Raw genomic sequence first — 24,974 nt, 5'->3', positions numbered from 1 at the left:
TCCCTGTGCCGTACAGGAGGACCTTCTTGTTCATCCATCCTCTGTATGATAGTTTGCATCTTTCAACCCCAAACTCCCAACTCCATCCCTCCCCCCTGCCCAACCCCCCTTGGCTGCCGCAGGTCCAGGGCAGGCTTTCCTGCACAGAGCCTGGAGCCTGCTAACTGGCCAAGAGCCAGCGCGGCTCAAGGGTCCCCGCAGGCTGCCTGGGGAGTTGTTGGGAGACCGCCCTCTGTGGGGACAGGATGGCCTCATGCGGAGCAGAGGGTGGGGGGCGGTTGGCCATCGTGGGCTGTGAGCACCAGGGGCCTCACAGTGTTTTCAGCCCTGAAGCTCACTGGTTTAGCAGTTTACACGCTGGCCCTGGGCCCGGGCAAGTGAGCTAACACATTGAATACTGCTCTTTTAGATTTATGATCCCTCTCTCTTTTCTGAAGCCTTGTGTATCATGTCTCTTATCACCATGGCTATGAAAACCACCACGTGCGCAGCTCCCGTGTGTTGAGTCGCTCGGTGTGTTGTCCACGGGAATGCGGAAGGGACACCAGACAGCAGAGCAGTCGCAGACCAGCGGGCGCTCCCACCCCACCCCACCCCACCCGGCCCCTCCCCGCCTCAGCCTAACCTCTCTGCTCCCTTTTCCTCCTCATCAGGTGGGGGTGGTGATGGCAGTCCAGGGGGGGAACGTGCTCTGGGGCTGCAGTTGTGATCAGTTCTAACCATTATACCTGCCCTTCTGATTCCCTGGGAAAGTGTTGGTCACTCAGTCGTGTCCGACTCTTTGCGACCCCATGGACTGTAACTCGCCAGGCTCCTCTGTCCATGGGATTCTCCAGGCAAGAATATTCGAGTGGGTTGCCATTTCCTTCTCCAGGCGTTCTTCTTGATCCAAGGATTGAACCCGGGTCTCCCGCATAGCAGCCTGACCTGATCCCTGCCTGGTGCTGGACAGGATACTAGCATTTTTCTTAAAAACTACAAGCTGGGTAGTACCTACCCCTTTAAAAAAACAAATACACAAATTCTGGAAGTTGAGTGACTCTCCTGACATGTGGCCCAGAGCTGGACGGCCAGGATCCAAGACCTCATGTTCTTTCCTGTTGACTGAGGTCAGCCTGGAGTGACGCCCCACCCTCGAGGCGCAGCCATGCTTCCTGACTCTGGAAGGTGTCAGCACAGCTGAGCCCCTACTTCCTGCTCACCTCGGGGGGGCCCCGGCCCCAGGTGAGGCTCCTCCCAGACAGAGGACGCTGGGCCAGGCCTCCCCAAAGACCTGCCCCTGGCGTCCCCACCTCCACGTCTGCCGGGGGTGCCTGAACGGGGTCGGAGTCCCCCAGAGCATCTAGTTTGGGATGTTTGGAAGCTGACCATATCTTCTTTCATTCTCCACGTGGCATTCAGAGGAGGAGAGACAAGCGTCACGTAGGCACAGGTGTGGGTCACCCTTTATGTTTGGCCTCACATGTCTGCTCTTCTCCAGAGCCCTCTCTGCAACCTCTCCCATAAACCTCCAGCTGGAACCACCCCATCTCTGGGCTCCTGCAACCCTCAGTGCTCAACGCCTATTTGGGATAGTGCTTCCAGAGCACAGGAAAGTTTTTCCTCCCGAGACTGTCTCCCTGGCCCAGCTGTGCTGTTCTTGAGGTCAGGTCCTATCAGCAGCTGTCCCCTGATGACCTTCATGTGCTGGCGTTTGTGCCAGGTACCAGGACACTGCGGTGAGCAAGAACTCAGCCTGGAATGGACTTTGCCCGATGGAGCCTGGATGTGTGCTCTCTTGCCCACCCCAATGCCACGTGTAATCCTCAGCATGGAGGGAAGGAACCCATTTGGTGAATGGATGGTTTCTGTTTCATTGATGCAGCCGAACGGTCATCAGCTTGGTTGCACGAAACTGAGTGCCGTGAACGTGAAGGGAGTTTGCAGCCAGTGTGACTCGTCTAGCTGAAGCCTGGCTCCCTTTCCAGGGGGCAGTGCTGTACAGACGGTCTGCGAGGGAAACAGCTGTAGGAGACACTTGGAGCAAGCCTGGTGTCAGCACCCCTTCTCATTTTCCTGTTTTTGTTGCAAACCTCCCTTCAGAGAGCATTTCAGAGTTGGTGAGTTGCCTATTGACCTAGCAGAATCCAACCCCGGATAGGTTTTCCGACAAGACCTGGGTGCCAGCTCTGCTGATCCCGAGCCTGGTGGCCTGGACCATCTGGGCTGGGTCTCTGCCAGGTGGGCTGATAAGCACGTGTCTCCCGCCTTCTGTCTGGAGGTTATTTGTAATCATCTGGCTGCTTGAGGGTGAGGCAGAGGCTCAAGGAGCCCAGTGGCAAACTGGGCTTTAGGTGCCTAAGAATCAGCAGCAGACTGGGGGCTGGAATGCCTCTGTGGGATTCTCAGGGCATGTAGGTTTAAGTAATGGGAAGCAGAGGTATATAGAGCAGGGTCGTGTGCCCAGAGAGACTGTCTTCTTGGGGCTGGCCCCAGGCTGTGCTGCTGATAGTGGCTATGTTTGGTCACCCTCTGTAAATCCCAGAAGCTCAACAGTGTCTTTGACATTTGTCATCCGTTTTTACTAGTCAGTCCTAAAGGAAATTAACCCTGAATATTCCTTGCAAGGACTGACGTTGAAGCTCCAATACTTTGGCCACCTGATGTGAAGAGCTGACTCAATGAAAAAGACCCTGATGTTGGGAAAGATTGAAGGCAGAAGGGGATGACAGAGGATGAGATGGTTGGATGGCATCACCGACTCAATGGACGTGAGTTTGAGCAGGCTCCAGGAGATACTGAAGGAGAGAGGAGCCTGGTGTGCCGCAGTCCGTAGGGTCGAAAAGAGTTGGACATGACTTAGCGACTGAACAAGATCATCAATCACAACCCTATACGACTCTAAGCACAATGTCTTCAGTGTAGTTGGTCATCACCAGGACAGATGACCTGGCAAACAACCACACCCAGCTTCTTAATTTCCAAGACAGTGTTCCCACCAGTGAGGAAAACTCGATAGCCAAGCCCTCCTTCCTTTAAAGCCAGAGGCAGATGAGACTTCCCTGGTGGTCCAGCAGGTAAGACTCTGAATTCCCAAAGCAAGGGGCCCAGGTTCGATCCCTGGTCAGGGAACTATATCCCACATGACACAACTAAAGATCTCACATGCTGCAACTAAGACCCGGTGCAGCCAAATAAATAAATAAATAGTATTTATGATAAAGATACAGGAAGGTTAGGCTGTTTGCACTGATTTGCCTGAGATAGCCTCTCAGCCTCCCTAACTGGCTCCTAGCTAACTCTCAAAGACACTTCTGTTGGAGCTCTGTCTTCTCATCGCCCAAGAGAAATTAGGTATTTTTAGATAAGACTGCTTTAAGACAGTGCACTAGGTTTTCCTACTAGTCATGTTAGGAGACACAGTATTATCTAAATGGATTCTAAAACAGGCAGCTCCTGTCCTCAGCACAGCTGATTCCTTGATTGTCTTCAGTCAAGTGTGGGCTCACATCGCGTCTCTGTCCTTAGGGAGTCGGTGTTTATGGGTGATCACGGCTTCAGAGGCTTGATCCTCGTTGTGGGGACGCCGCTCCCAGCCTTCCTTTGAGGCTGTAAAGTTGCCCTGGCTGCTTAGCCTTCAGCGGATGAGGGTAGGGAGGTGGCAGGGACACATGTTTGATCCTTGACACCCCCCACCTCCAATCTGGATATGCACGCCTTGAAGTTACTTTGAAAGGAACCAGGGTTAGGCACACGGAGAGAGTTTGGCCAGCCTGGGAGAGTGGGGAAGGGCTCCTGCCCTAGAGTGCACAGAAGGATTCCCTGTGTGTGCGTGAGCGTGCATGCGAATCCACGTGCCCTGTGCTTATGTGATTGGTCACCTGTTGGGCTTGTACACGTTCTGTGTGCTTGTGGCGTGACAATGATTGTGAGCATCTAACAGGAGCATAAAATTACTTATGGAACTTAAGTAATAGCTAACACCTATATGGCCCTTCTGGAGAAGGAAACGGCAGCCCACTCCAGTATTCTTGCCTGGAGAATCCCAGGGACGGTGGAGCCTGGTGGGCTGCCGTCTATGAGGTCGCACAGAGTCGGACACGACTGAAGCGACTTAGCAGCATATGGCCCTTACTAGACACCAGCACCGTTCTGAGCAATTTACATAGATTTACTCAATTTTTACAAAAACCCAGTGAAGCGGTCTTTATCCACATTCCACAGATGAGAGAACCTTGGTCCTATGAGGTGACCTACCTTCGCCGGGTCACTTGGCTCGTAAGTGGTGGAGCTGGGACTCGCGCCGGCTCTCTGGCTGTAGAGTCTGTGCTCTCTCCAGCTCTGTGCTGGGAAGAACAGAAGAAGGCCTGGTCTCTGCCACGACGGCTTCCAATTGTCCCCATCTTCTAGATGAAGCTGGAGAGATGAGCATCCCTCTGGCATGCTGCTGACTGCAGGGCTCCCTCCTTTTCGCCAGCCCTCTGCCCCGAGACTCCACTCTTCTCGCCCAGCAAGACCGCGGCCCTGAATCCCCTGCAGACTCTCCCTGGCAGTTCATGGGCCATCCAGGGAGCTGAGCACAGATGCCACCGGCGCCCCTGCTGGGACGAGAACACCCGGCATTGGCATTCTCAAAGTTCATGATGCAAATTGGAAAACAAAGTCATGGGAAAGAGGCTCATTAATCACCTAGAGCAGTCTTTCCATTAGCGTAATCCATAGTTATGACAATTTGCTAATTCATCGGAGCTGAAGTGCGGCAGGCTAAGTCACTGCACCTGTGGGTGTCTCTCCAGAGCAGGTGTGTGGGACGCAGGCAGGATGTCTTCCTGGGAGGGGGGTGTGGTGCAGGCCTGCTCTTCACGGGGCTCCCCACTCCGGGATCCTCATCTCAGAGTCAGTGTAGAGACACCTGCGTCAGCTGCTCTCAAGGGCTGGTCTTCGTGGACCACGTGTGACAGCCAGGTGTTCAGAGTCCAATGCTTCCCTCTCCTGGGAGAGACCCAGGCCTCTCCCAGCTGGCTGCACCTTCCCCACGGGAGGAGCTGATGGAATGAACAGTCGTTTTTCTAGACTGTCAGACTGACTAGTGGTAACCTTCAGTCCCATACACACAGGCAGGATCTCAAAAACTGCTCTGTGGTTTTGCGGGGTCCTTTGACTGTAGCCGGTGACCGAATATTTCACTGCTAATGGGCTGGCAGAAAATGCGAGGCTAGATATTTTATAAGTTTCTGCACCTTCCTTGCCTCTGGAGCTGTTTTTCTAAGATTTGAATGCAAATATCCATTGTCCCCGGGCTTCCCTGGTGGCTCTGTGGTAAAGAATCCGCTTGCTAATGCAGGAGACGCAGGAGACACAAGTTTAGTCCCTGGATTGGGAAGATCCCCTAAAGAAGGAAGTAGCAGCCCTCCCCCCCCACCCCCCCAGTATTCTTGCCTGGAAAACTCCCATGGACAGAGCCTAGGGGGCAACAGTCCATGGGGTTGCAAAGAGTCAGACAGGACTTAGTGACAAAACACACACATCCATGGTTCCCATGACACATAGAAGATTAACCAAGACAACGTGTGTGGAGACATTTGTAAACAAAACAGCTCTGCACAGATATTGACTAGGTGTAATTAACAATGATGGGTCACTAATAATCCTAAGATATGATCCTTGCATGATAGACGGGGCTTCTTAAAGTAGGGAGGACCTTATGATCCTTGCATGATAGACGGGGCTTCTTAAAGTAGGGAGGACCTCACTTTGGTCAGTCTTCATCCCCAGCAGCTGCCGCAGCCCACATCACAGGTATGGACACGCTGGTGTGGGTCCAGGCCCGCCCACGGGCAGGAAGGCTCTTGGGGGCACATGCATACCCTGGGCGTGAGCACAGGGTCTGTCCATAGTGGTCTGGCTGGGGTGATTGCTGGGGCGGGGGTGGGTCGCAGAGGATGTCCCAGATGAAGCGAGTCTGTCCATAGCTGTCCAGCTGGGGTGATTGCTGGGGCGGGGGTGGACCGCAGAAGACGTCCCAGATGAAGCGAGTCTGTCCATAGCAGTCCAGCTGGGGTGATTGCTGGGGTGGGGGTGGATTGCAGAGGACATCCCAGATGAAGCGAAGTTCAAGCTTGAGATGGGTGGTGGTCACCAGCAGGACAAGGCCGAAGAGGGTTCCAGGCTGGGGGGTGCAGGTGTCAGGACCCTGAGGCAGCAAACAGCCCGTCTGTTGTCACTGGTCCCAGTGGTTCAGCTTGGCTGGTGCACACCGGGGCCTCCAGGTCTGCGGGGGAGAGGTCAGCCTGGGAAAACTCACGGAGAAGTTGGCGTAGCCTGCTAGGGAGCTGGGATTTTATCCCTAGGGCGCTTGAAGGGTTTTCAGCTAGGGGTAGTGTGATCACATTCGGTTTAGGAGGCTGGAATGACCACCTGCCCCCGTCTCCGCCCCCTGGTTTGGCTTGGGGTGTCCACGTGGTTCTGTGCCACGGGTGGCATGGGGCGTCAACGACGTCCCTGGCTCCGCGGGATTGCACCCACTGTGCCTGGAAGTGAGGCAGGAGGGCCTGTGAGGCCAGGGTGTACAGGTCTGCCCTGCACTCTCCCTGCTGCTCTTTGGCTCTTGGCCAGGCCTCTGAAGGGTGTGGAGTTGAAGTGGAGAAGCCACGAGCGTTGGGGTTCCCCTTTGGCTGCAGGCTGCCTGACCCTGTCTGCACTCTGCGGGTTTACTGGGGAACCAGTGCGGGGGCCCCGCTCTGAGCCTGGTGTGTGAGGACGCGGAACAAGGCCTCTCTGAGCTGGGGAGTCACCCTTCCCAAGTGATGGTGTATCTGTTGTTCCTTGTTTTCTGGTTTTGAAGCGTGTAAGCCTTTCTCTTCTAGCAGATTTTGGGCTTGAAGAAGGGACTGACAGATGCTACCATCGGAGAGAGCTGGGCTGCGTCACTTCTGCCACCTCCGTGTCCCCTCTGTCCCCAAAGAGCCACATCCTCTGCCTCTCGCTGGTGGGGGAGGGGCACGAGGTGCAAGCTGGCTGTCCTGGCCTGGGATCATGGCCCACAGCTGGGGCACTCAGCATGGGGCTCCCTAACCTGAGGGTGCAGGAGTGAGTGGTCGATAAGCTGTGGCCCAGGGTTGTCATCACTTAAAGTCGCTGCATCACTCTTGGAGAAGCTCTTGTTCAGTTGACTTGTACAGCCTCCCAGCCCTGCAGCTCTAAATTAAGGACTTGGAGGCAGGAAGCCTGGCCTTGGCCCCAGGCGCTCACCGCAGCCTTGTTCGAGTTGTGGCCATAAATACCCATGGCCCAGGGTGGCTGGTGCTACCCGGGGAGTTAGGCAGGGAGCCCAGCACTGAGCAGTGGCCTGTGGACCTCCTGCTGGCGCTCAATGCTGACCACTCTGGGGCTGCCCGCTCATGAGCCTGGCAAGTTTGAGCACAGGGTAGCAGTGGAAGTTTAAACTGAGCAAGGGCCAGCCTGGGCCTCTCGGCTCCCCGCCTCTGAGAGGCGTGAGTGAACTGAGGTGGCTCCAGGGAACTCAGCTGTGGCTGAGGCAAGAAGCTGTAGGCACAGAGGGCGCTGTGAAGGGGCCTTGTGGCTCCTTGGAAGAGCCAGAAGTCACCTGTGGGAGTCCCCAGAGGCAGAACGAACATGTGTTGGGTGAACTGAGCTGGGCACTTGGGATTTCTTATGTCCTGGGTACACAGGGTTTGTTGGTGGGTTTGTGTTCATGGGTGTGGCTAGAAGACTTGCAAAGCCTGGCTGGCACCAGCAGTGGCCCACAGTCCACCTGCTGCAGAAGTAGATCTTGGGGACAAGAACACATCCACTGACTTGGAATCTTAATTGCGGTGTCTCAGGTGACTGTTGTTGTTTTAGTCGCTAAGTTGTGTCCAACTCTTTTGTGACCCCGTGGACCATAGCCCGCCAGGCTCTTTCATCCATGGGATGCTCTTCTCCAGGGGATCTTCCTGACCCAGGGATTGATCCCGCATATCCTATATTGCAGGCAGAGTCTTCACCAGGGAGCCAGAGGGGAAGCCCTTCCCAGGTGACAAGGATTGGCTTAAAGGGAAGTCAGGCTCTTCAGCACCATGGACAGTGCCCTCTGGGCTGGAGGAAGGAGGCTAGCCAGGCTCCTGCTGGGAGCAGACAGGGTCCTGGCCGTGCCCAGGCCCTGTGCACTGAGCGTCTTCATTTATCAAGTGGGGATCACAGGTCCCGGCTTCCAGGTTTACTGTGAGGAGTCAGTGCAGTGTTTATAGCAAAGTGTTTGAAAGTGGGAGCCATATCATGGGCTCCAGGGTGGGATGGACTCATTCCTGCCACTTCCTAGCTGTGTTCTCTTTCTCCTTATTCCCATGGGCCTGTTTTTGTTTTTGTTTTTTTTTATGTCTGAGATGGAAACAATAGTCCCTGTTTTATACCCACCACATTCTCAAGCCTTAATTTGAAAATAGCGAGTATTTTTAAACTGAGAAGATCCATGTTAAATACTCAGCACTGGGCTAAGGGGATCACAGGTCCCGGCTTCCAGGTTTACTGTGAGGAGTCAGTGCAGTGTTTATAGCCAAGTGTCTGAAAGTGGGAGCCATATCATGGGCTCTAGGGTGGGACGGACTCAATCCTGCTACTTCCTAGCTGTGTTCTCTTTCTCCTTATTCCCATGGGCCTGTTTTGTTTTGTTTTGTTTTTAATCTCTGAGATGGAAATAATAGTCCCTGTCTTATACCCACCACATTCTCGAGCCTTAATTTGAAAATAGCGAGTATTTTTAAACTGAGAAGATCCATGTTAAATACTTAGCACCGGGCCTCCCTCATGGGACTCACTTTGGAAGTACTCTCTTTGCAGCAGAAGTAGTGATAGGAATTATCACCATCATCATCATTCTTTATTGACCTCTTGCCCCGAATGCCAGAGTCCATGTATTTAAGAAAGAGCAGCCACTGCCATGTCCACTGTCCTCACTATAACATTGTCATCTGGGCTCTGAGGGTGGCTCATTAAGGTCTCAGTAGCTGACTGGTCAGCCAGAGTTGTGTTCATGTGTCCAGGCTCAGACACAACGCTGTTTTGGTGGCTTATGGGGCCAAAGGGGAGGGGGATGCCCATGCAGGTAATTGGCTTTATTAGCTCAGCTGTATAATTTTATGGCTCATGTCCGAAAGCAAATTAATACAGAAATATGATATTAGAATGGCTTCCAAAGCCCTAGTGCCACTTGGCAACTTTGTGATTACTCACTTGCTTACTCGCTCTTCTAACTATCATTTTAGAGCTCTGTATCCTGGCCGTGTTCGTCAGGCACTATCTCTGTTCTTCAAGCACCATGTGTGATCAGCCTCAAAGGCCTGCCATGATTTTTTTTTTTAAAACAAGAGGCAGTAACCTGCCATATTCTTAAGTCTTAATTTCATATAAGTGAAAATAACCCCCAGAGAGTCAGGAGAGACGACCAAAAAAAGTGAGTGCACACACGTGGCCCGTGCACCACCTACCTGGGATGCTGACTCACACGAGCGTGCATTTAGCCATCAGTGCTCATGGAGCAGCCACAGTGACTAGGGCACTGGTCCAGATGCCAGGAGGAGGGCTCTGCCCTTGCGCGACTGACAGGCCAGTGGTGAAGCCAGACAACGGGAGACACACACATCTAGTGGGGTTGCCGAGAGCCTTCGGAGCAGAGACAGCTCAGGGAAGCCTTCCTGGAGGAGGCGAGGTCTGAGATGAGAGTTAAAGGATGAGTATAGTGAGGAGGCAGAAGAGGGCAGGGAAAAGCATTTCCGGGCAAAGAGCATAGAATGTGGAGACTGGAGTTCCAAGAAGGCACGTGTATTTTGGAAGAATGGAAACAGGGTCAAGGTAGCCAAAGAAGGACTTGGGGTGGGGGTCGGTGGCAGGCCTGGAGAGGTAGGTAGGGGCTTCTGAATGCCCTGGATGCCAGCAGCTTGGCCTGAGCTCCAGTCTCAGGCCCACTGCCATGTGCAGCCAGCTGGCCCTCTTAGGCAGCCCTTGTGTCTGAATAGCGTTCCGTGGATGCTCTGCTCAGCTGGGCTGTTTGGGAACTGGGCTGCCCCTCTGGCAGGAGGGACCCCAGAACTATGGTCTTCATTCCCTCTGGGCCTTGGCGCCCCTTGCTGCCCACCCCAGCCCGTTCTACTCTGCCTGCCTGGCTCCATCCTGATATGGCTGTCCTCGGGCTGGACAAGCGCAATGGTCTGTTCCTGCGTTGTCATCATCGTTGGTATGTGAGCCTCCCAAGTTTAAGGTTCATGTCCAGTCATTTCAGCGTGCTCAGTGCTTCTCACCATTCATGGCTCGTTTCAGACACACTCTGTTTGTTGAGTGCAGTTAACTTGCTAAAGGAAGAAAGTAATGGGATTCTCCCCACTTTCCCGGTCTCTAGAGAGTGTCAGAAGCTATAGTCTTCCCTTTTGATTGCAGCTTAAATGCTGGGGCTTTCATTTATGTAGGAAAAGGGAAAGCAGTTTACAGCTGGGTTTCTGAGGACCACACGGGCTGTTTAATACTAGCACCTTGGAGACATCTATTTCCTGCACTTCTAAACCCAATTTCTTCATCCACTTGCTGAGAGGCAGTATGACTTCCTCGATTATGAACTTGCCTAAGTGAGCCCGTTCGTAATAATATGTGTAATTAAATCAAGATGTATAACGCGACAGACGTGAAAGCAGCATGAAACTGACACGTGTAGAGAAACACGTTGGGCTGTATTGAACAGTGAGCCACAGTTTGCACGCTCTTTAGGAAAAACAACCTTCCCTCTTCTTTATTTCCCCCAGCAAGAACTGCTGCTGGATTGAACCTATCCGGGTGGATTTCCCTTCTTCACATAATAGCTCAATTTATCAGATTTGGTGGTAGAGAGCAGGGGAGAGGGGAGAGACCCTTGACATGTCTACATATCTGTTTCCCACACATTTGACCATCCCTTGAGAGGACGGGGGCATTCACCTGCTGTGGAGAGTTTCCTGTCTGTCGGGAAACTTCTAGAACTTCTCCTCCGGGCTCGGCAATTACAGAGTTTTCCTTAATGACGCTCACCCATCTCTGAAGCGCACGGGCGAGGCAAGTGTGGAGGGACTCCTGAACCAGCTGGTCTTGGAGCACCTGCAGCTGGCTCCTCTGCTGTGGGGTGAGTACTGCCTGTCACCTCTGGGTGCGTGTGCTCCTTTGCTCAGAACTCGCGGGCTTGCATTTGGTGGTGTGTGCCAAGGTCTTCGGGGAACTGGGTGAGGAGGGGAGCTCACCACTGCGTGGACATCTGCATCTCTCCTGAGCTCGGTCCGTGGGTGTCTGGTCAGCACAGGCTAGTGACCAGGCTAGTGGCCAGGCTTCTGCCCTCTGAGCACAGGCGTGGTGACGACATGGACGTGCCCTCGGATCCCCTTACTGCAGAGCCCGCGTCCTCCGCGGCGGCGCTTACGGTGTCTGCGTGGATGTGTGATGAGTGATGGGGTGGTGGGAGGGGGCGAGGCGGTGGTTCGGCCTCTCGCCTGGACAAGCTCTGAGTCTGTTTGGTGAACACCCTAACTCACCCTGGTACTCTGCCCGAGAGAGTGCTGGGAGGTGGCACTTAGAACAAGGTGTTTGAACGCTCACTGCCTGTCACACCTGGAACTTTCACCCCAGTCTGTGCCTTCCTAAATAGCAGTGGAAAAATTTTGTTGAGAAACAACTGAAATGTAGAATTGTGGTTGAAATGAGAGTCTGTATTATTCTCTGGAAATGATCCTGTCATGTATTCTGTGCTGGGTCAGATGCAGACAATCATGGATGTGCCTTCTTTCTCTGCTTTAACCCAGAAACTGTTGTGAGTCAGTATCTGGTCTTTCCTCCAGTTAATTTGTTAGCTTGACCTCCCTGTTTTGCTCTTTAGAGACACAGGAGAATTACCCCAGGGGCTGGAGGAGAGAGACCTCTCCCCCTGGTGTTCCCTCACTGGTCTTCAGTTTGTGAGAACCCCTCGAGCTGCCCGGGGCTGCCCACTCTCCTGGGCTCCCCACTGCCACAGGTGAAGGTTGTTGGGGGTCTGGTGAGCGGCGCTGACATGGTAACTGTGAATGGACTGCGCCCGACACCCGGGGGCTCCTTCCTCGGTGTCGGCCTGCCTCGCTGGTCCAGCCCCAGTGAGAGGAGGTGGGTGGTGTTTCTGCAGAACGTGTCCCAGTTTGCACCTCTCAGGGTGTCCCTCACTTTCCTAGCTCGCAGGGCCTTGTCTCTCGGTGACCTGGGCTCAGACAGCGACTTCCACCAGATGCACCGGCCAAGGAGGGTCGGACACCCAGCCCTCCTGCCCCTGTCCTGGACAGGCCCCAGGGATCCAGCTCTAGGAACCAGTGACACATAGTGTGTATTAAGGCATTGAGTTGGTCAAAAGAAGGGAGTGACTCAAGGCACTGGCTGACTGGAAGTGAGCCCTGCAGGGTCGAACTCCTTCCAGAGATGGGGGTGGGGGCACTTTGCTGGGTTTGCGTTGGTCTCCTTACAGGTGTTTTCCTTGTCACGTGTCATGTGCACACCAGTGCAGGTATTAAGGATTTTATCCTGGAGAAGATGCATGAGTTGTTACCCATAGGACCAGGACTCAAAGGCGTTTCCTCCAGGAGGTCTCATGGGCGCGCCTACGACGGCAGGCAGCCCCGCCCAGCGCCAGCCTGCGTGGCCCGGGTCCTGTCTCTGAGGGTCCGCACACCCCAGAAACACCTCATGATATCTCCCTGTTCCGTGTCATGATTAATTTAACTGTCGCCACGTCTGGCAGTTTCCGGGGAACATCCGTCTGCATGCATTTTTCTCTGATTTTCCTCAGCTTGCTCGTTTTGGAGTTATGAAGTCAAAAGACATGCAATGTTTAAGGCTCTTGGGCTGTTTTGTCGAGTGGACGTGTGACTCTTGACCATTGACGGTGCCATGGGCGTTGTGGGAGCCCGAGTTTCTGAGGTGACTTTCCCACCCTGTAGAGTGTAGTTCCAGCTCAGGAGCCCAGAGTTAAGGCTGCGAGTTTCGTCTGCCCCCCTCCTGCCCCGGGCTGGCCTCCCCAGCGCACCGTCCGTCTGCATTGGGGTGGGGTCATCATCCCTGGCCCCAGCGCACGCCACCTCCCCCCTCCCTGTCACCTGTGCCATGGAGCCGACGTATTGGGGTCACTGGCTCCTTTCCGCATTACCCGGGCTGTCCCTACTGGTTTTTCAGAGGCAAGTTTCCTTACCCTGGAATCTTGACCTTCCCATTCATTCACTTCACAAAAGCAATATATTCTCATTATAGAAAAGCAGAGCAAATCCAAAAAGTTCAATGGAGAAAAATTATCTTTTTCCACTCTTCCGCCCCCAAACCACTGTTTCATTTCTTTTTTGTGCCTTTCTGAGTCTTTCTGCTATCCCCCAATTTACATTTTGTTCGCCGAGATGATCATACCGTTCTTGTACTCTGTGTCCTTTTTTTAATATATATACTTGAGAAAACAAGTATTTTTCATCCATTTCTCAAGTGTAAAACACGCCTTACAGTTGCTGTTCAAGTCCTTGTTATAATTTCATCAAGTGGATGCGGGCTGACTTACTGCTTGTTCTGGTGTCTGGATATTTCTGCTTTTTGGAGGTGTTTGTTGTTACGTAAGTTACCTGCACTGGCTGTACACAAAGCTTCTTGTTTCGGGGTCACGCTCTCCACAGGGAGACCCTGAAACTATTCCTGTTTTGTGGGCTGGTGCCAAAGAGCACAGCGTCTGTGTCTGCATCACCTGTTACAGGGGGGCCTGTTGACAGAACCCAGCACGCGTCTCAGTCCTGGCTCTGCTGCTTCCTCATGGGGCACCGTCCTTGGGCAAGTCAGCAAGTTCTCTGGGCCTGGGTCTCCCATTTGTAAACTGGAGGTGCAAGGGCAAGGTTTGAGGAGAGGCCTGTGATGCGGCGAGAGCCTGTCCCTTCCCTCTCAGAGTGGACTGGGCCTGGGGCAGTGGAGACCACCGGGATTGATGTCGTGTGGGGGTCCTGGAGGAGAGGGAGCCAGGTTCTGGGCTGGATTCTGGGGTGGCCCCAGGACTGTGTGCATTCCTTCTGCAGAGCATCCCAGGGCAAGGCGAGAGAGAGGGCAGGGCTGGGGAGGGCCTGGGACAGGACCCCTAGCCGGCTGCCTCCTGTCTCCGTTCTCTGGGAGCAGAACTGCGGGCTGGGAGAGGCTGCGCTCCCACGAGGATGGGAGCCTGGCAGAGCCCAGCGGGCCTCCTGACGGCCTGTGTTGAGGGCCGGTTCCAGTTGTTTCCATGGATACCGGGTGGTGGTGACTAACGGACTGAGCAGTTTCTCACACTGATTTGATTGTCCCACGGCTCTGCCCCATCTCCCTCCCCAGCTGACAGCGAGCGCTCTCCTCATCATGGCTTCTCAGATGCACAGCGCCTAGTCTGTGCCTCTGGATTGCGGTCAGGTGTCAGCTACACTGTGGAGGGGATGCTTTCAGTGCACGTCCTCCAGATAATCACCAAGTAAGCCCCCGCCCCAGTGCTGAGCTGTGATGTGCAGGAAGCACTTGTGGGCACGAGGGTAATGCCCGTCTGGGAGACAGCGGCCAGGTGGCGCTTTGTGTGGGGCCTCCCACTGCTGTGCCCAGAGAACCACATGCCCTCATATTTGGGGAGCAAGCCACTGTGCCTAAACTCTCTATGTGGTTTTTCTGACCCGTGCAAGTCTTCAGGTCGTAATTACCATCCCCCTGTTACAAATTGGGTGTTAGTTCTAGAAGGTCTTGTAGGTCTTCATAGAACCATTCAACTTCAACTTCTTCAGCATTACTCGTTGGAGCATAGACTTGGATTACTGTGATATTGAATGGTTTGCCTTGGAAACAGAGATCATTCTGTTGTTTTTGAGATTGCACCCAAATACTGCATTTCAGACTCTCTTGTTGACTATGAGGGCCACTCTATTTCTTCTAAGGGATTCTTGCCCACAGTAGTAGATATAATGGTCATCTGAGTTAAATTCACCTGTTCCCGTCCATTTTAGTTCACTGATTCCTAAAATGTTGATGTTGACTCTTGCCATCTCCTATTTGATCACTTCCAATTTGCCTTGATTCATGGACCTAACATTCCAGGTTCCTATGCAATGTTGTTCTTTGCATTGGACTTTACTTCCTTCACCAGTCACATCCACAACTGGGCGTTGTTTTTGCTTTGGCTCCGTCTCTTCATTCTTTCCGGTGTTATTTCTCCACTCTTCTCCAGTAGCATATTGGGCACCTACTGACCTGGAGAGTTCATCTTTCATCCCAAAGAAAGGCAATGCCAAAGAATGTTCAAACTACTGCACAATTGTACTCATCTCACATGCTAGCAAACTAATGCTCAAAATTCTCTGAGCCAGGCTACAACAGTACGTGAACCGTGAACTTCCAGATGTTCAAGCTGGATTTAGAAAAGGCAGAGGAATCAGAGATCAAATTGCCAACATCCGTTGGATCATCAAAAAAGCAAGAGTTTCAGAAAAACATCTTCTTCTTTATTGACTACGCCAAAGCCTTTGACTGTATGGATCACAGCAAACTGTGGAAAATTTTTAAAGAGATGGGAATGCCAGACCACCTTACCTGCCTCCTGAGAAATCCGTATGCAGGTTAGGAAGCAGCAGTTAGAACTGGACATGGAAAAACAGACTTGTTACAAACAGGGAAAGGAGTACGTCAAGGTTGTGTATTGTCACCTTGCTTATTTAACTTATATGCAGAGTACATCATGAGAAACACTGGGCTAGAGGAAGCACAAGCTGGAATCAAGATTTCTGGGAGAAATATAAATAACCTCAGATATGCAGATGACACCACCCTTATGGCAGAAAGCCAAGAAAAAGTAAAGAGCTTCTTGATAAAAGTAAAAGAGGAGAGTGAAAAAGTTGGCTTAAAACTCAACATTCAGAAAACAAAGATCATGGCATCCAGTCCCATCACTTCATGGCAAATAGATGGGGAAACAATGGAAACAATGACAAACTTTTATTTTGGGGGGCTCCAAAATCACTGCAGATGGTGACTGCAGCCGTGAAATTAAAAGACGCTTGCTCCTTGGAAGAAAAGCTATGACCAACGTAGACAGCATATTAAAAAGCAGAGCCATTACTTTGCCAACATAGGTCTGTCTAGTCAAAGCTGTGGTTTTTCCAGTAAGTCATGTATGGATGTGAGAGTTGGACTATAAAGAAAGCTGATCACCGAAGAATTGATGCTTTTGACCTGTGGTGTTGGAGAAGACTCTTGAGAGTCCCTTGAACCACAGGGAGATCAAACCAGTCCATCCTAAAGGAAATCAGTCCTGAATATTCATTGGAAGGACTGATGCTGAATTTGAAGCTCCAATACTTTGGCCATCTGATGCAAAGAACTGACTCATTGGCAAAGACCCTGATGCTGGGAAAGATTGAAGGCGGGAAGAGAAGGGGCTGACAGAGGATGAGATGGTTGGATGGCATCACCGACTTGATGGACATGAGTTTGAGCAAGCTCTAGGAGGTGGTTTTGGACAGGGAAGCCTGGTGTGCTGCAGTCCATGGGGTCGCAAAGAGTCGGACACGAGGACACGACTGAGCGACTGAACTGAACTGTTACAAATTAGGAAACAGATTCATGAGTGTTTGTTGCATGAAGTTTCAGTGAATAGGCAGATTCCTGGATGGGTGGATCCATCCATCTGCACCCAGGTGCTGGGGACCCAGAGGTAAGTTAGACTTGATCCCTGCCTTCTAGACACTGCTGGTCTGATGCAGGTAGAGGAGGCCAGGTCGGTCAGCAGACTACCCCACACAACCTGGTGTGCTTGCCGGCTGTTCTGGAAGCAGCGGCCAGAGGCAGCCCTGGACCCTGACACCTGGAACCACCTGTCTCAAAGGAGCTAGCAGTGCGCTTGGGACGAGGCTCATGGGCCTCCCCAGGGGACAGAACCACTGCAGTGTGCTGTGCGTTCATCGTGTCTGAATGTTGCTCCATCTGCCACAGTGGTCCCTTGTGCATAGTCCACCTCTGTTCAGGAGTCTGGACCCAGGTGCACCAGGCAGCCAGCCTGTCCTGTGCCCAAGCTCCGGCTGCTTCCGCCCTCTGGGGGCCCTTGGGGAGACATGCCCCAAGTTCTGCAGAACATCCTCTCATTGAGCTTGTACCTGGAGGCCTCGGTGAGGGGTCGTCAGTTTGTTTATGTCATGAGATTCGTGGATGAACGGCCGCACTTGAGTCTTTGGACGTACATGGCTGTATGTGGCCCAGGCTTCCCTGGTGGTTGAGCTGCCCGCTGACCTCCATCTCCTGTTGAGGTAGCTTAGCAATGGTGCTGGGCTATGCGTTCTCCCCCATGGCCCACGTCTCCAAACAGCTGTGCCCAGGAAGAGTGTCAGCACTCAGGCCCGCTGACCAGGCCGGGTGTATGGGGCCAGGTTAACCAGACTTTGGTAAGTCCCAGACGCCAGAAACCCAGATATGATCCTTGGGTTGGAGAGATCCCCCTGGAGAAGGAAATGACCACCCACTCCAGTAGTCTTGCCTGGAGAATCCTATGGGCAGAGGAGCCTGGGGGGGCTGCAGTCCCTGGGGTCACACAGAGTCGGACTCGATGGAGCGCTTGTCAGCAGAGGCTGATGGGCTGAGGACCCCTCCCCAGGGCTGAGCGGTGGGTGGCCAGTGGTCATCTGGTCTGAAGCCCAGCTGGCCCGGTGGTGGGAGCAGGGAAGCCAAGGGGCTGAGTCATTGTCTCTTTGGCACCTTTGCCAAATATAAATATGTAAATTGATTTAAAAAGGGGGGAAATTTATAAAAGAAGGTAAAACATGCAGAGCGTGTTTTCCTCCCTGGGTACCTTGGGAGAACTTTCTCCACTCTCCTTTCTTGCTTAATGGCGCAGACTGGGTATCCTTCCATATCAATACACGCACATGTAGGTGGAGCTGCAAGGGTCTTTGTAACCGCAGGTAAGATGTGTGTGATTCATTTACTCTGTATCTTTGGGTGGACCCTTAGCATCTTTTGCTATTATAAACGTTGTTGCAGCAAATATCCTTATAAGTATTCTGGTGCTCCCAGGAGTGAGTCAAGCTGGAAATTACTTATTTAAATTTAGCAATCTCTTTAAAAAAAAAAAACCTTTTATTTTTATATCATACTTGGAAAGACTTTCCTCATTTAGCTTACATTTTAAAAAATTCTATTATTTTCATGGACTCTGTTGTTTTAACATTGAAATCTTTTATTTATCTGGAATTTCTTAAGGTGTGAGGAGTGAGGCATGGATCTACCTTTTCTTTTTCCAGAAAACTGTATAGTTATCCGCAAGATACTTAATAATCTGTCTTCATAAATAAGCAATGCCATTTTCTCATGTGCTTAGGAAAAACTTTGAATTCTCTTCCATTAATCTGTCTATCCACTAACCAGTAATATCCTTGTATGTATATTCTAAGTTTACAGTGTATTTTATTTATTTTATTTAATTTTTTTAATTTATTTATTTTAGTTGGAGGCTAATTACTTTACAGTATTGTAGTGGTTTTTGCCATACATTGACATGAATCAGCCATGGGTTTACATGTGTTCCCCATCCTGAACAATATTGGCTTGGATAATCCTCTTCAATGTCTTTTTCTTGCATTTGTTTCTTTGTTTATTTAAATATTGTGGTAAAAAATCACATAATACAAATTTGCCATCTTAACCAAGGTTGCTGTTTAGTTGTGTTAACTGTATTTTTGTTATTATGTCAAAGATCTGTAGAATTTTTTCATTTTATCAAATCAACCCTATACCCATTGAACGTCTTCCATATGTATTTTTCTGACTTCAGTGAGAGCTTGTGTGGCTCACTTTTTAAAAAAGAAAACTTGTCTAGGTCTTTAATTGCCTTTTTGAGCTTTTTTTCCCTATTTTTGCTTCTTTTATATAATTTTGCTTGTTTTTTTTCTTGATTGAGCAAGCTAACACATGATCTACTTTCTTGATTAATTATATACCCTCTCTTTTCTAATTAAGTAATTCTTCTATCTTCATTGATTTTTTTTCTTTCTGCCTGATTTGAGCTTATATTATTTTTCCCTCACTTACTGGGTTGGACATTTTAATCATTCATTTAAAATTTCCTATTATTAGTATAGTTTTATGGGGCTATGAATTTTCCTATGATTCCATTTTCTATGACTTCCATTTCCATTTCCTATAGTATGGCTTTAACCATATTCTGGTATTAAAATTTCTCATGTTGGATATTTTCAGGCATTCTGTGATTTTAGTTTGTTTCATCTTTATCTCAAGAGTTGTTTAAACCATAGCCTTTTTGTTTTCTCATTTTGTTATAACTTTCTAATGTAACAGCACTGTGATCAGTTTAGTACTATTCTCACCTCTTAGAATTTACTGAGATTTCTTTGTGGTTAATTTTTTGTGTCTGACTACTCCATGGACATTTAAAAGGAAGGCTTATTCCTTGTTTTAAGTGTATTGAGTTGAAATGTGTCACCTGGCTCTACCTTACCAATTTGCGTAGGGTTTTAAGATCCTTCCTTATTTGATCTCACCTGGACTTTGAGAAGTGAATTACAGTTACTGCTAACATGGATTGTCTTCACCCCGATGGCCTTCTGTCCATCAATGTGATGCTGTCTATCCTGTAATATGTGCAGTATGAAGGCTGATGGGCTTTAGTGCATAAATGTCATAATTCTTCTCGCTCTGTTGTGCCTTTTACCACTTAAAGTGTCTTCGTCTGTCTCCTCTAATGTTTTTGCCCTTTATTCAATCTGGTCTGATTCTACAGCTCCCATCCTTGCTTTCTTTTTGTTTGGCTGATGTACCTTTGCCTCTTGTTTAGGCTTAAACATTTGAGAATTACTTTTTCCCCCCATGTGGTTCTCTTAGATGAAGCATAGAGTTGAGTTTTGTTTGTGATCTAACTTCAGTGTCTTTTTCATTAATAAGTGAGTTTAGACCACCTACATTCTTTGATATGGCATGTGTGTTTGGCCTTAACTGTCATAGATTCTGTTATGCTTTTCTTTTTTTTAAAAATAATTTCTCAAAAAAATAAAAAATAAAAAAAAATAAAATAGTTTCTCATCTTGACTTTTGTGATCTGTGTCTTCTTGGTTTTATTTTGTGTGATGATTTTATTTTTTTCTTCCTCTTACTCTTTAAGCTCTCTTCTCTTGTTTCCCCATTCCCCCATCACCTTCTAAGGCCATGCCTGCCTTATTTTTCTCCACAATTATTATTATTCTCTGAAAGTTCATTACCAATGCAGGTTTGCTTTTTATTTTCTTGTTTGTCTCTCCACCCCTGCTGGAGTATAAGCTCCACAGAGAGAGAATCTGGTCTTCGCCGTACTCTCAGAACCTGAAACTATTACTGGGACGTTTCAGTGACAGCTGAACATATCAGCTGGATAAATATTTGCTGAAGGAATTAATAATGTAACCTTCACAATCTATCTCAGAAGCAGGTAGTGTTATTCTTGTGTTTTCGGGGGACAGAAATGTAAAGCATCCGCAGGGTCATTCAGCCAGTGACTGGCAGAGTGAAGACTGGAGCTCAGTCTCTGTGACTCCAGAGTCCACGTTTTCCCCATTTTTGTGCCTCCTGGAATCATATGATGAGCTGGTGACCTACAGCTGGATTTCAAGCCTGGGTCTACTGACTTTTAACCAGAATTTCCACACGCTTTTAGAAGTAAATGTTAAGGAAAAAGAAAAAAAAGAGGAAGCAATTGTGTTGTTATTGACAGACCTGCAGAAAAGTTGTAAGCACCGTGGTTAGAATTCTTTTCTGAGCTGCTTTAGGGTCAGTGGCTGGCTTGGTGCACCGTCATCCCAAACTCTGCATTTCCTACAAACAAAGGCCTTCTCTCATTTCACCACAATACAGCCGTCAAAATCAGGAAGTGTCCGTTCCATCAATACCACCCCGTACCGAGACCTCATTCAGGTTTTGCCAGTTGTCCCAATGGTGTCCTTTGTCCCTGAAGGTTCTGGATGGGGTTCAGAGCCACTGCTGCCTTCAGTCAGCATGTCTCTTGCCTCCATTGGTTTGGAACAATTCCTGTCTTTGACTTTTTTTTTTTAACCTTGATGTGTCCATATATTACCAACCAGCCATTTGTGGAATGCCCTCAACCTGGGTTCGTGTGATGTGTCATCTTGATTAGAGTCAATGCCCATGTCCCTGGCAGGAGCCACACCTCTCAGATGGCCTGTGAGCTCCGTTTGTCCCACAGAGACAAATGTGTTGGCCGCCTTGCTCACCTGACAGGGAGCTGCCCGCCAGCCTTCTCACCTGTCAGGTTCCTTTATAATCACTAACCATTCTGTTGAAACTTGGTGAACACCAATTACTCATCATACTTTTCTTTGTCCCTTTGCTCTGCATGGAGTCACCTTCTCCTACTTTACTCAGTGGATTAAACATGTTGCCACCCTTATTCATTCTGACGTACCGTGGTGCTCTGTCAGGCTGACTTCTGTGCCTGTCGACACGTCTCCATCCTCTGAACAGTCCCTTGCTTCCTGGCACCAGGTGTCCCAGGTTCATCGTCGAGTACCACTCTGACAGCATCCATTTTCCCAAGAGGTCTCTGTTCCCGTTAGTGAAGACCAGTGTTTAGAACCCGAGATGCAGACACAAGGATGGTTGTTCCTCCTGGGGAGCTGCTACTCCCCAGCCTTCTCGGAGGGCAGAGCCCAGGATATACGTGGACACGTAGGGACAAACTTGCACACACACACACAGTGTCTCCTGTCTGTACTGACAGCCACCAGTTCACTCTGATACCTCTCATTCCATCCAGCACAGCAAGGATCCTTCAGGTTTGTCCCCTTTCCTCGCTTCCTTGGCGATAAGCAATTGGCTTCCTTTATCTCTCATGGAAAAGCCAATCCGCCAGTGCCCCCGCTATAACCAGTTTCCCACCTCTGCCCCAGCCCTGCCCCGCACTCAGCGTCTCAACCTCTTGACATTGCATGGGCGGATCCCAGTGGGGTGCAGATGCCCTCCAAGCCCTCCTGGTCCCTCATTTCCCCTGCTCCGACCCCCTCCCTGCTCCCCATGCCACCCTTCCCCCACCCCATCTCTGCTCCCCTTCCCCCCGCTGGGGGGGGAGGGTGTGGGCTCAGTGCTCCAGCTAGCAGCTTCCCCACATCCCAGCTCCATCTCTTGCCAACAGCCCAGCCTCCTCCCTCCCCCACCCCTGATGACCCTTCTCCTGCTCCTCCAGTCACTGCCTTCTGTTCTGCTGCCCAAGGTGTCCTAAAAGCGGTGGTCCTCCCTGCCCCAGGTCGTCCTGCCAGCCCCTGTCACCAGGGACAGGGCCAGAAGGCCAGCATTTGGGGTTCAGACTCCTCCTGCACTCACGTGGCTTCCTCATATGTGCAGAGCACCTTGAAGGCTGCTTCCCATCCAGAGGGGCTGTGGGGGCTCCTGGGGGGGTCGCGTCCACTCCCCTGGTGGCCCATCCAAGCAGCCTTGCCTGCCTTTCCTCCTCCAAGGCCCAGGTCCCCTGTGGACCTGACCTGCCCCTGTGCGGCCTGGCCCTGTCGCTTCCCCTGCACTGCCCATCCTTGGCACAGTCACAGTGAGCGCTGGCCCGGGTGGGTGCACCATGCTCTATATGTTGGCCATGCCAGCTCCGCGCCCTTGGGCTGGTAGTGCCTTCATATTCTTCTTAAGTTGCCCCCGTCTTGCCGTCTGAGGTGGAAGCCCTTTGAGTACAGACACAGGATAAGCTTCTCTTATTTCCCCCGCTTCACTTGAGAAGATGCTGGAGAGTGTTTATGCCTGGTTTTTAGTCTACAAGGTACTGACAGGTCCATGTGGCCTCAGAGCCTGGAAGAGCCCTGTCGGGGAGGTGGCCCCGTCGTCCCGGCTCACAGAGGACAGCCGGGGGTGTGCCGCCAGAAGGGGGAATTGCCCAAGGTCTCCCTCCCAGGACATCGAGTCCAGGCCTCTGACTCCCTCTGTCTTGCTGCCCTGAGACCTTGAACCTGGCTGTCAGGCTGGTGACAGCAGCGCGGGAAGCTTCTGCGGCAAGTGAGGAGGGGCAGCTGCCAAGATCTGGGTGTGGGGTGGGGCAGGGGGCGCCCAGTTTCCCCCGAGAAGAGCAGGTGGTGGTCAGGAGGCTTGAGCCGTCTTCTCGCGGAGCCAGGGACGGGTTGAGGGGCAGCGGGGGGAGACCAGTGGCGACCGCCTCTCCCAGGCCTCAGTTCCAGCTCACTCACCTCCACTTCCATGTGGACTTGGGAGGCAGCGCCCTGGGCTGGAGTCCTGGCTTCGTGACCCCAGTGACTGTCTTGACCTAAGACCCGGGAGATGGCCGTGAGGATCAGCAGCCAACCGATAATAAACGCGAGCCTGCCGTCCTCCTGTGGCTCCACAAGGCGTCTCCTGGGGAACCCAGGCCTGTCCCGAGTAGTTAAACTCCCAGCCCTGTGCCCCTGCCCCACCCAGACTGCCTGGGCGGCCAGGTGACCCAGGCGAGGCCCACGTTGGAACCCGCAGTGGCAGGCAGTGCTGACCCCAGGTCCTCAATGCCCAAGTCCCGGCCAGGAACCACTGGGCTTTCTGGCCATCCCGGGTCGTGTCGCTGTGGCCTCAAATCCCAGCTTCTATTTCCAGTCCTCTGCGGGCAGAAGTCTGTTCACTGCCCGTGCCGGCAGGCCCTCCGTGTCTCACCAGTGGGTGCATATTTTTAGCTGCAGCATTCAGACCAAGGCTGCCAGTGAGACGGCGTGCGGGGCGCATGCGGTGGGGGTGGTGATGGAGGGGGTGCCTCCGCCTTTCCCACGTGGACAAATCTGCCATCTCAGCCTTTGTCAAAGGCCAAAGCATCTTTTCTAGATGTGCCAGTGGAGGCCTGGTCAGTGCAGGCCTACTGCCGGAGGCTTGGGTGAGGGAGCAGCAGGGTCCCCTAGTGGGGAGCTGGCTCCTGGCCCCGCCCACAGGCACAGCAGCTCAGCCCCCTCCTCGCCACCAGAGGGAAGGGCCTCACTGGCCATCTGGTCAGCAGCCCAGAGGCTGCTGGGGTGGCCGGAGGGGAGCCTGGTCAGTTACAGCACAGCCAACACCCAGGTGACTGTGCCGGGTTCCTGCAGGGGGGTCGTTTGCAGAGGGAAGCACCCCCCGACCCCTGCAGGGGACTGTAGGGGAGCTGCTCCTGGTTGCACCGGGGAGCAGCAGGGCCGGGCTCCGGTCTTTTCTCCCCAGTCTGGTGGGGCCCTCCGTCTGGGGCCCTCCGTCCCTGGCTGCGCTGGGAGCCAGGCCGTGCGGTGGCCCCTCGCCCGTCTGCTCACCCCTCCCTCGTGCCCGCAGGGCCTGTTCATTTTTTCACAGGGAGCCTTGCCCTCAGTGAGCTGGTTGGCACTCCAGGTGCTGAGCCGAGCCCCGGACTCTGCAGGCGCCGAAAGGGGCCTTGGGAAGCATCTCATGTATTTGTTCTCCCACTTGGCATTAAGTTCAACCAATTCCTGTTGGCTTTTTCTCATGGAGAAGATGAGCCAGATGACCTTCCATCTGTATTTTAGGAAGTGTCTGCTGAGATAAAGGCCCAGGTCTCGGGTGGGGATTCTGGTTTCCTGATCAGAGGAGGGGCCCTGGGGCTGTGCTGCCGGCTTCAGGAGGTGGGGCTGACCTTTGGGCAGCCTGTCCCTGCTCAGCGGTGTCTCAGCCCAGACCAGATGAAGTTAGGCCTGTAAGCACAAGGCCGGGCAGGAGGAAAGGGACACTGCGCGCGCGTTTGCATCTCAGGAGGCCTGAGGGATGTGGTGGGGCCGTGCAGAGCTTGGTCCTTCCTGATGGGTGGGTGTCCAGGAGGCAGGGGCGGGAGGGAGCAGGCACTGGCCTTCGAGCCTTGAGGTCTGGCCTTTGGGGAGTGCTCAGGGGCAGAGGTGTCTCCGTTTGGTGGGGGGAGAGACAGCTTACAGCTCTGACCACTCATCCAGGATCAAGCATCCGGAAGTCGGGCTGGGTCAGGG

At 52.0% G+C, this 24,974-nt stretch overlaps 1 protein-coding gene across 10 annotated transcripts in view; it reads left to right on the top strand.

The window, feature by feature from the left end:
- The window catches only part of TRAPPC9 (trafficking protein particle complex subunit 9), a 390,153-nt gene that overhangs the window by 288,680 nt on the left and 76,499 nt on the right, over positions 1 to 24,974 (top strand). For all 10 annotated transcript variants that reach the window (XR_014057689.1, XR_014057688.1, XR_014057687.1 and 7 more), the window contains one exon: positions 11,032 to 11,122. Coding sequence is in view for 7 of the 10 variants with exons in the window: in XM_081504121.1 (XP_081360247.1) it covers positions 11,032 to 11,122 (91 nt within the window). In the remaining 3 variants the exon portion in view is untranslated. The remainder of the gene's footprint in view (positions 1 to 11,031; positions 11,123 to 24,974) is intronic.

This window comes from Giraffa tippelskirchi, chromosome 6, assembly GCF_054371585.1.
Source record: "Giraffa tippelskirchi isolate mGirTip1 chromosome 6, T2T-mGirTip1v1.2.pri, whole genome shotgun sequence".
NCBI classification, from domain to species: Eukaryota; Metazoa; Chordata; class Mammalia; order Artiodactyla; family Giraffidae; genus Giraffa; species Giraffa tippelskirchi.
The sequence above is the reverse complement of the archived record's forward strand: the minus strand, read 5'-3'. Positions and strand labels throughout refer to the sequence as shown.